At 39.6% G+C, this 12,012-nt stretch overlaps 1 protein-coding gene across 13 annotated transcripts in view; it reads right to left on the bottom strand.

Annotated features, from left to right (window-relative positions):
• TMEM164 (transmembrane protein 164) overlaps positions 1 to 12,012 on the bottom strand; it is a 193,671-nt gene that overhangs the window by 121,592 nt on the left and 60,067 nt on the right. For 10 of the 13 annotated variants that reach the window (XM_009198104.4, XM_031660645.1, XM_021932526.2 and 7 more), the window contains one exon: positions 7,697 to 7,746. The exons of 2 other annotated variants lie outside the window; for them this stretch is intronic. In XM_009198104.4, coding sequence (XP_009196368.1) covers positions 7,697 to 7,746 — 50 coding nt within the window. Of the gene's footprint in view, positions 1 to 7,696; positions 7,747 to 9,543; positions 10,089 to 12,012 lie in introns of those variants that run through there. One more of the 13 variants, XM_009198109.4, reaches the window with a different exon arrangement.

Raw genomic sequence — 12,012 nt, forward strand, 5'->3', positions numbered from 1 at the left:
GACAAATACAAAACACTGTTAAAAGAAATCACAGTTGACACAAACAAATGGAAAAATACTAGATTCTCATGGATTAGAATAATCAACATCGTTCAAATGGCCATACTACCTGAAGCAATCTACAGATTCAATGCTATTCCCATCAAACTCCCAAAGTTATTCTTCACATAACTAGAAAAAACTATTCTAAAATTCATACATAACAAAAAAAACAGCCCAAATAGCCAAAGCAATCCTAAGCAAAAAGAACAAACCCAGAGGCACCACATTACCTGACTTCAAACTATACTACAAGGCTATAGTAACCAAAACAGCATCGTACTGGTACAAAAACAGAGACTAAAGGAATAGGATAGAGAACACAGAAATAAAGCCATACACCTACAACTATGTGGTGTTCAGCAAAGTCAAGAAAAGTAAACAATGGGGAAAGAACTCCCTATTAAATAAATGGTGCTGAGAAAACTCGCTATACATGTGCAGAAGAATGAAACTGCACTCCTTCCTATCACGATATACAAAAATTAACTCAAGATGAATTAAAGATTTAAATGTAAGATCTCAAACTATAAAAATCCTAGAAGAAAACCCAGAAAATACCTTCTTGACATTGGCCTTGGCAAGGAATTTATAGCTAAGTCCTCAAAAGCAACTAAAAAAAACCAAAAATTGACAAGTGGGACCTAATTAAACTAAAGAGCTTCTGCACAGCAAAAGAAACTATCAGCAGAGTAAACAGACAATATACAGAACGGGAAAAAAAATCACAAATTATTCATCTGACAAAGATCTAATAACCCAAATCTATAAGAAACTTAAATCAACAAGCAAAAAACAAATGACCTGACTAAAAAGTGGGCAAAGGACGTGAACAGACACTTCTCAAAAGAAGGCATACAAGCAGCCAACAAGCATATGAAAAATATCTCTTATCACTAATAGTTAGAGAAATGCAAATCAAACCACAATGAACCCAAGCATGGTGGCTCATGCTTGTAATCCCACCACTTTGAGAGGCTGAGGCGGGCAGATCACCTGAGGTCAGGAGTTCAAGACCAGCCTGGTCAACATGGTAAAACCTCATCTCTACTAAAAATATAAAAATGAGCCAGGCATGGTGACACGTGTCTGTAGTCCCAGCTACTTGAGAGGCTGAGGCAGCAGAATCACTTGAACCCAGGAGGAGGAGTTTGCAGTGAGCTGAGATCAGGCCACTGTACTCCAGCCTGGGCAACAGAGCAAGATTCTGTCTCAAAGAACAACAACAACAAAAATGAGATATCATCTCACACCAATCAGAATGGCTATTACTAAAAACTTGAAAAATAACAGATGCTGGTGGGGCTGTAGAGAAAAATGCATATACACTGTTGATGGGAATGTAAATTAGTTTATATCCACTGTGGAAAGCAGGTTGGAGAGTTCTCAAAGAACTAAAAGTAGAACTACCACTCAACCCAGCAATCCCATTACTGGGTATATACTCAAAGGAAAACAAATCATTCTACCAAGACACATGTACCCAGATATTCATCGCAGCACTACTGACAATAGTAAAGACATGGAGTCAATCTAGATGCCCATCACTGGTGGACTGGATAAAGAAAATATGGTACATGTATACCACGGAATAGTATGCAGCCATAAAAAGAATGAAATGATGCCCTTTGCAGCAGCATGGATGCAGCTGGAGGCCATTACCCTAACCTAACTAACACAGAAACAGAAAATCAAATACCACATGTTCTCACTTGTGAATGGAAGCTAAACGTTGGATATACAGACATAAAGATAGGAAAAACAAGCCAGGCATAGTAGCTCATGCCCGTAATCCCAACTCTTCGGGAGGCTGAAGTGGCATAACTGCTTGAGCCCAGGAGTCTGAGACCAGCCTGGGCAACATGGAAAGACCCCATCTCTACAAAAACTAAAATAATTAGCTAGCTAGGTGTCATGGCTAGTGCCTGTAGTCCCAGCTACGTCAGAGGCTGAGGCAGGAGGATCACTTGAGCCCAAGAGGTCGAGGCTATAGTAAGTTGCGTTCTCACCACTGCACTCCAGCCCGGGCACCAGAGCGAGAAACTGTCCAAAAAAAAAAAAAAAAGATAAAAACAACAAACAAAGGCGACTACAAGAGAGGGGAGGCAAGGAGGATGACAAGGGCTGAAAAACTACCTATTGAGTGCTAGGCTTGTCACTACCTGAGTGACAGGTTCAGTCATGCCCCAAACCTCAGCATCATGCAGCATACCCTTGTAACAAACCTGCACATGTAACCCTTGGATCTAGAAGAAAAACTGGGGGAAAAAAGACAATAAATAAATAAGGAATAAATACTTGTCCTTGTCCTTGAGAGAATAAGAAAAAAAACAGAAGAGGGAATTAATGAAGATAAAAGCTGAAAATTAAGTAGAAAAAAATAAATAAGAAAGAATAAATAAATTGAAAACATGGTTCTATGTAGCAACCAAAAACAGGTAAGTGCTTATTAACCTGATTAATATATAGAGGAGAAAACACAAAAACAGACAAGATCAAGTCCAAGAAAAAACACATGACTACAGATGAGGAGATACTTTTAAATTATAAAGTAAGAGGATATTACATGCTCAACTAAATATTTGGCAACAAATTTGAAAATTTAGAAGAAATAGATAATTTCCTAGCAAAACACAAACGACCAAAATTGACCCAAAAACGTTTGAACAGCTTACCACAGAACACATCAGAAAGGTGATTAAGAGTCTACCCATTGAAAAATGGCACCAAGATCAGGTGGCTTCACAGATAAGTTTTATCTTACCTTTAAAGGATACATTATTTATTTATTTATTTGTTTGTTTGTTTGTTTATTTTGAGACAGAGTCTCTGTCGCCCAGGCTGGAGTGCAGTGGTGAGATCTCATCTCACTGCAACCTCCGCCTCCCAAGTTCAAGTGATTCTCCTCCCTCAGCCTCTCAAGTAGCTGGGATTACAGGCACCCACCACCATGCCCAGCTAATTTTTGTATTTTTAGCAGAGAAAGGGTTTCACCACGTTGGTCAGACTGGTCTTGAACTCCTGACCTCAGGTGGTCTGACCGCCTCAGCCTCCCAAAGTGCTGGGATTACAGGTACCTGCCACCACGCCCAGTCAGGATATACAATTTCTAATGATAATTAAAGTATTCCAGGCAAGAGAAAAAGAAGGAACATTCTGCAGTATATTTTACATAGCCACCATAACTTTAATCCTTAAACTTGTTTTTTTTTTAAAGATGGAGTCTTGCTCTGCAGCCCAAGTTGCAGTTCGGCTGCACAATCATAGCTCACTGCAGCCTCCAACTCCTGGGCTCAAGTGATCCTCCTGCCTCAGCCTCTCAAGTAGTTGGGACTATAGGCACACATTAGCATGCCCTGTTAATTTTAATTTTAATTTTTTTGTAGAGACAAAGTCCTGATATGTTGTCCAGGCTGGTCCCGAGCTCCTGGCCTCAAGCAATCCTTCTAACTCAGCCTCTCAAAGTGTTGGGATTGCAGGCGTGAGCCACTACACCTGGCCTCAATCCTTAAACTTGAAGAAAAGAGCACTAAGAAAAACATGACTCTAATCTCGGGAATATTGAAGCAAGATTCTAAACAAAATATTGACAATAGAATACAGCAATGTATCAAAATAATAATATACTATTATCAGCAGGGTGTATTTCAATGTAAGAGTAGTTCAAAACCAGAAAATCTACCAATGTAATTTATTGTATCAAAAATTTAAATGAAAAAATCCCACATGATCAACAGATGTAGAAAAAGCATTAGATAAAACACAGCTACGCTTCCTTCTTTTAAAAAATATTGGCTGGGCACAGTGGCTCACACCTGTAATCCCAGCTCTTTGGGAGGCCGAGGCAGGAGAATTGCTTCAAGTCAGGAGATCAAGACCATCCTAGCAGCAAAGCAAGACACTGTCTAAATAAATAAATATTTTAAAATCTCTACATAAATGTGAAAACTACTTAAGTATAATAGACTATTTAACAAACACCAACAGCAAATATGAAGGAACACAGAAAATATTTCCATTTAAAATCAGTTTTAGGCAAGAGTAACCCATCAGCACAATTTTTATTTAACTCTGAATTTCTAGCAAATGCATTAAGAAAATGAAATAACTGATATGACTAAGGAAAAGAAGAGATAAAACTAAAATAAAATTTACAAGAACAAGAGAATTTGGTAAGATAGCCAGATATAAGATATTTTTTAAAATCAACAATCTTTTCCTACTCTAGCAAAAAGCACTTAGGAACAGAAAGGGGAAAAATATTCCATTCATTACGGGGTGGTTGGGGGAGAGAGGGAATGTTGTTAATTCTTTTTCTTTTTTTATTCTTTTTTTTTGGTGGTGGGGTAGAGACAAGATTTCACCACGTTGTCCAGGATGGTCTCAAACTCCTAAGCTCAAGCAATATGCCCACCTTAGCATCCCAAAGTGCCAGGATTATAGGCATGAGCCACTGTACCCGGCAGAAAAGCTGTTAATTCTTGAGGAATAAATGCATCAAGAAAGGCATAGAGCAGATAGGAAGAAAAAGATAAATCTAATTGAAACACATATGATGTGAACAGATGGAAAGAAATACCATTTCTTAGATAAAAGGAGCCATATAATTTAAAAATTGAAATATATACTTAAGGCAATTCTCATTAGAATTCCACTAGTATTTGAGAAAGGTAGGTGAATATAAGTGATCTTAAAATCTGTGTGTATGAACAAGTGACAACAAACAGCCAAGAATTTTTTTTTTTTTTGATACAGAGTCTCACTCTGTTTCCCTGGGCTGCAGAGCAGTGGCACAATCCTGGCTCACTACAACCTCCGCCTCCTGGGTTCAAGTGATTCTCCTGCCTCAGCCTCGCGAGTAGCTGGGATTACAGGCGTGTGCCACCACGCCTGGCTAATTTTTGTATTTTTAGTAGAGATGGGGTTTCACTATGTTAGCCAGGCTGGTCTCGAACTCCTGACCTCAAGTGATCCGCCCGCCTCAGCCTCCCAAAGCGCTGGGATTACAGTGTAAGCCGCCGTGCCCGGCCCCAGAAAAATGTTTTTTAAAGCCTAATGTAATCAAATCTGTATGACTTGGGTACATGAATAGACAAACAGAAGAAATAGAATAGAGAATCCATAAGTAGATCCCAGCATATAAAACATTTAATAGCTGCAAAGAGATCACAGGGTAAAATAGGGATAATTTAATATATTATTCCAATACAACTGGTTACCTATCTTCAAGAAAACTATCTTAACCAAGACTCGAAATTCAGAAGCTATATAAGAGTCATATTTGGATATAAAAATGCAAACAATTACATGGAAATATATTCCATCAACAAAATCAATATAGGTTGGGCGCAGTGGCTAATGTCTGTAATCCCAGCACTTTGGGAGGCCGAGACGGGCAGATCACTTGAGGTCAGTAGTTCAAGACCAGCCTGGCCAACATAGTGAAATACTGTCTCTACTAAAAAAATAATTAAAAAGAAAAACAAACAAAGTCAATATAAACATATTTGGGAAAGATATCTGTAACAACGATGATAAACAAAGGGCTAAAATCTAAAATATACAAAGAGGTCTTAGAAATTAAGAAAAATATAAACAACCCATAGGAAAATGTGCAGATGATATGAATAAGGAACAAATTTAATTGGACAAAAAATTGAGATAATACTGAAACTCACTAGTAGCCAAGAAACTGCATCCATTAGGTTGTCAAAATTACAAGAACCATAACACCTACTGCTGATAGGGATACGAAGAAAATAATAATCTCACATATTATATACAAAAGCAAACAGTGTAGTACAACAGCCTGTTTTTGTAAATCAATATGGTGACATCTATTAACATAAATATATATTTCAACATTCATATATACCTATATACCTCTACCTACATCTATATCTAAACTGAAAGCAACAGTACATAAGGGTGTATACAAAATCATGTTGATTTCAGCATTGAATGTAATGGCAGAAACGTGCAAAGAAAGTAAATGTTCACTAATAGGGGAATGGCTAAATAAATCATTGTGCATTGATGAAATATTTTACAACATTATAAAAGAATAAGAGCTACATCAATAGACTGTGATACATTTCTATGACATATGGTAGAATGAAAAAGCAAGATATATTAAAGTATATATAATATTCTATTTCTGTAAAACAAACAATGAACAACAAAGCATTCCAAAATTTGTGTGTGTGTATGTGTGTGTGTATCTATGCACATGGAGAAAAATGTGAAAAGATACATACTGTTTTGGTAATACAAAGGGATAGTGTGGAAAGGTAGAACTAGGAGCTGAAGGAAAAAAGGGAAAAGAAAGGACCACTACCAAAAAAAAAAAAAAAATCCAGTAATCATATTTATGATTTACACACGTATATGAATGTATCAATAAACCAAGTTAAATTTAGAAAAGATACAGTAAACACCTCAATATACAATATGATCTCTGCTTATTAAGAAAAGAAAGGTAGTAAGCAAAATTATCTCTTGGTGCTTGGATTAGGGATGGATGACGTTTCTTCCTTATGTGTCCCTGTGTTTTCCATAATGAGAATTGTTACTTTCATAATGAAATAGAACCAACAAATGTTACTTTTAAAACATTACACTGAATAATTGAGCTCATTTTGGAAAATCAAGGGAGGAAACAGGGTTAAATATCCCTTTCCCTTAGGAGCTGTTCAAGTAAGAAATACATGAAATCAGGATCCATTATCCCTCACGCAGCTGAAAGTTACTCACCTAAGGCAAGAGACTAAGTGGCTATTTCAAGGAGCTATTTGAAGCAGAAAATGGGGTCCATTTTCCCCTACCTAACACTTTAATGACTTAAGTAAATCAGAAAGCCATTTACACCACTCTCAATTATCCAAGAATCTGCTGGGCTCTTTATTTCCTGTTCCCTTCCTCTGGCTTGCGGCCATTTCACTGCTCAAGAACATCTCCAGAACCGGGGTCAGGGAAGGAGAAAAGAGATGAAATTAATTCAGTCGATTTAGCTTCTCATTAGCAACTCTAATAAAAGGTTTGATAAGCAAGGTGGTCACAACTCACGGTTAAAATGAGGGTTCCAGGACTCTTGATAATTTCATTTAAATAAACCTGCCTTCAGAGAAACGCTATTTGCCTGCAATATACTTTAATAGATTTGATGCTTGCTATTTTTATGAAAGTCCGAACTCGTAATAGTGGGTATTTTTCTCTCCTCACTTTAATTTGCACTTTAGGGGGAAAAACCCATAAAAACATAAGAACAATGCCCTTCAATGTGAAGAACCATATGCTCAGTGGAGCAGTAGGCTCACAAAGCAAAGATTCTTCAGAGAAAGGAAGCTGTCTGGCCCCTAGCATGCTCTCAAGAAAAATTTTAGCCGGGCAGCAACCTTCCAAGGGAGCATGCCTTGGCCATACATCCGCTACTGGAAGGATTTGCTAAAAAGGATTTGACAGGGCTTGACAAAAACCAGGTCTCCACACACAGTATTTCCCTGTTTCAGTAGGCCCTCACAGACCTTTATCCCTTTGGGAAGTGCAGAGACAAAATGGTACAGTTCCAAGGTATTCACAGCAATGCATTACCAGTCTTGTTAGCAAACAGACAAAAACACTCTGAAGAGCAACAGAGCAAAAGTCAATTTTCTCTTACTTGAAGACGACGATAGCTCCCCGACATGGAGGGCAGGCCAGGAGAAAGATCTGCAATTGAAGAATTAAGAATGGTTAGCAAGAAAAAATGCCAGACAGAGTGAGACAATGTTACTTGAACAATAACAAAAAGTAACCAAAACTCTAACACAATAATGTAACAGAAAAAATTTTAAAGGCAACAGGTACGTGTTTGTGCTTGCATGCATGCATGTGTGTGTGTGTGTGTGCACATGAGAAAGGGAGAAGGAGGGTGAGAAGACTCCGTATTTCAATGCTTCAGTTTCAAGATGACACAAGTAGTCAGTCTTAAACTTAACCCAGGGCAGGTAAAAATAGATTCTGAGCATGGAACACGCACACACATGCCATCTGGTTTGCCTCCCATGGGAGAAGGTAGGTTTATCAATACTCAACATTGCCAAATTTAGCAAATAAAAATACAGGATGCCCAGTTACATTCTAATTGAAGATAAACAAGGAATAGTTTTAGTATAAATTTGTCCTGTATTTATTTTAGCTGGCAACCCTATCAAACTGCCACTCCCAGGTTCCAAGCCTCCTTTTGATTGATTCTTTTATTTCTAAACATGCCTAGGTGGTTTTACTCTTCCATTCTCCTCCCAGGTAAAACCAAACAAAAAGAACCTTGTCCTAATAGACAAATCAGTTACCTGATACCTGGTGTGACATAGGTCCAGATTACAGCCTTTGGAACCCTGCAGCTGTGGCAGTTTGACCTTCCCCCATGCAGTGGTGCTCAACCATCAAGAGGAACAAAAAAGTCCTATGCAGAGCTTGTAAAACATTACAAATTCCTGGGTTCCCCCATTAAGAATTCTGACTCCCCAAGCATGGGACTCCAGGAATTCTCATGTTTCACAAATGTCCCAGGAGATTGAATCACTCCTGGTAGCCTGAGATCCTGAATTTTTGCCCTTGGACTGAACTACTACAGGAGTCAAAAACATTCAGCAGAACTGAGGATTGACAAAGGAATGAAACTCATGTTTGTGGAGTTTCTTCGCCTGTAGTGACTGAATGGTGTGGTTTAGAAATCGTTGACATGTGTCCCTATATTGCTGAGAGCTCTTATTAATACAGGATATCTGTATTATGGACTTGTTGGCTTTGTCACTTGTATGTTCTTTAGTATGTTGTTCTTCTGTTCTCTCAGAGCCCATATTTAGAAGAAAAGGGTATTACAAGAAAAATCACTATAAGGAAAGACGCCTGCATGAATCCCTGCCAATAAGAAGAGGAAGAAGAATGAAAATAAGAAAGGGACTTAAAAAGAACACAGTCAGGAGACCATCACCTGCATGATACCTCATCAAAGGAAATACGTATCAAGAAGGTGCCTTTTCCCTTGATCAATTTCATTAAAAATACAAAGCCGATGATAATTACAGGTCCACAATCTTTTGTTGGCAATCCCAAAATCCAAAAAGTTCTAAAAACTGAAAGTTTTCTTCAAAGCTAATGTTACAGCAAAATACAACTTGAATTGAGGTGAGACGATTTATAGACTGTTTCTTCCACTTATGGTGAATATTCATGTTTCCCATAAAAATAATAATGTATTTAATTGTGGGGTGCTGCCTCAAACCCCACTGGGAGTGTATGTAAAAGACTCTACATGCACTGTATGGCCTTTCTGAAATCCAAAAAATTCTGATTTCTGAAATATATCTGATCTTAATGGTTTTAGATAAGGATTACAGACTTGAAATTTCAATTATCCAAACATTGACTTATCCCCACTCCCCATCCCACCCCTCAGGAGCAGTCCAAGAAATAAACAAAGCTAATATTCTTTACCCTTGATCCAGCAGTAAAGTTACTCACCTTAGGTAAGGGACCAAGTTGGAGGCTGCACATAGTTACCCAGCATCAGGCCCATCAAAGTCTACACTCAGAAGCTACAGTACACAGAGAAGAGGCAGGGGCCCCAACCACCTTAGAAAGGTCCTCAATACTTCTGGAGTCACCAGAGTCATGCCAGCAGCCTTCCTGAGCTTCTGGAATACCCAAGACACTTCCAACATGCTAAACAGAGAAGTAAAAATGCAGCACTGGGCACCACAGTTAAATCTTACTTTTCTATACCCACAGACAAGAGGAGGCAAGCAGATTTTAGGGCACAGATTTCCCTTACAAGTCCATTTGGCTGGTTCTGATCCACAATTTCCCTAGGCCAGAAACTCAGAAAACTACCAAAGAGAACAAGCCTCCAGTTTCAACCCAGTTGGTTGTCCTGTTATCCTCCATCAGTCATGGATCTAACTTTAGTTCTTTCATCTTTTCTGTCTTGCCTATTTCTATCACCAGCATAGCAGTATAGAGTGTATCTTTTTTTTTTTTTTGAGACAGTCTCACTCTGTTATCCAGGCTGGAGTGCAGTGGTGCAATCATAGCTCACTGCACCCTCCAACTCCTGGGCTGAAGCAATTCTCCTGCTTTAGCCTCTCGAGTAGCTGGGACTACAGGTGTGCACCACCATACCCGGCTAACTTTTTTTATTTTTTTATTTTTTATTTTTTGTGGAGACAGCATCTCACTATGTTGCCCTGGCTGGTCTCGAACTCCTGTCCTCAAGCAATCCTCCTGCCTCAGCTTACCAAAGTGCTGGGATTACAGGTGTATCACTGTGCCTGGCCTCTAGGGTCCTTTTTCAAATCTGCTGACTTGATATAACTAAATGTATCTGATTGAAAGATTACTTATTACATTACATTCCACCTCCTATGATGGTACACAGTTATCTGGGGATTCCTGATTATTTATATTCCATTTCCAGTAAACTCATTGCCTCCTTTAGCAACTTCTCAGATTTATGATACTGAACCTCTTCACCCTGTCATGCTAGAGTCACATTCATATTCAACGTTAGCCAACAGAGCCACATGGAACTAACATTTTAATTCAGAGGTGCAAGGGCCCCCAGCCTTGGCCTGAATATCCCTGCTTTCTTCTTTGCTTGGCTTCCAACTGCCTGAAAATTTTGGTGGCATGCATTTTTAGACTAGGAGGTAAAAAGCTAAACTATCACTTTGGCTGCAAATAGGAAGAGGTGAGACTTAGAAGTTCAAACAAGGATGGTACAAAGATGAGAATGTATCTGAGCATACCCCAGTACCAACATGGCACTTTGCATTCACGCTGAAATCTGCCCATATCAGCACCTAAAACAAAAGGCATGAGCAGGTAGCATACAGAGAAGTGCTACAGAGCACTTCCACTTTGCCATCGCCTGGGAGGCAGGCAGGACCATGTTATTAAACCCCATTTCAGAGGTGAGGAAACAGAGGGGAAAAGGTTCTGACAAGCTTTCTGACGAGAACCCAGGTGCCCTAACTCCCAGTTCAATGCACTTTCCACTTCACACCTGACACAGACCAGGGCTCATGGGAGCTCCTTTTCTTTAGACTCTAGCCCTAGCCCTTGACCACATGGCACACAGGGAGTCACCCCAACAGCCCCACACCTGTGCCATCAGCCAACTCATAAGATCTACTCTCTACAGTGTGAGACATCTCAAAACACAAACTCAACTGGACAGCAAATTGCGTTTACACAGGTGAGTTTCAGAGTCCCAAAGACAGGTTCATTATAGCTTCTGCCTGTCTCATCCCCAGGTCTGATGGGCACTTGTAATCCTTATAAAACTGAGGTCTTTTTTGGCTGGTTTTCCCAGAAAAATCCACAGGTTCCATTCAAAACCACACACTCTCTCAGCTTCCTCAGGAAAGATCCCTGTACTAACCTTTAGTTCTTTCCTAAGCATCCAATCTAGGCACCAGCTGTTATCCCAGTTCATCCTCTACCTGTGAATCTCTCTGGTTCCAGGTTCCCACCTTCCCTACCCAACTTCTCAGTCAACACCTGGCCTGCTTCCCATTCCTGTTCCCCCAGTCATATCAGCCCCAAGTTCACTGCCACCATTGTTCAGCCTCCCATCCACTTCTTCTCCACCCCAGTGTTACATTCAACAATCCCCATTTTCATAACTCTTAAAGAAGATAGCTTTTGTACACTGGAGCAAGTGTTAGTACTATGAGAAATATAATTGGGAAGGAGGGCCATTGACCACAGGCCATCCTAAATGAGAGGCTAGCCAGGGTAAGCAATGAAGGGATATGGGCAAACTAAATGAAAGGGAAACAGAGAGTGAGAGAGGTACAGGAGAGTCGTGTTTGGCCTAGCACACAACCTCCCCAAGCTTCAGTTCTCCTGTCACCACCTCCTGTGATGGCACACAGCTATCTGGGGATCGCTGAGGCCAAGTGCTTATGACTGTTACCCACCATAAGGAAG

Source organism: Papio anubis, chromosome X, assembly GCF_008728515.1.
Source record: "Papio anubis isolate 15944 chromosome X, Panubis1.0, whole genome shotgun sequence".
Lineage (NCBI taxonomy): Eukaryota > Metazoa > Chordata > Mammalia > Primates > Cercopithecidae > Papio > Papio anubis.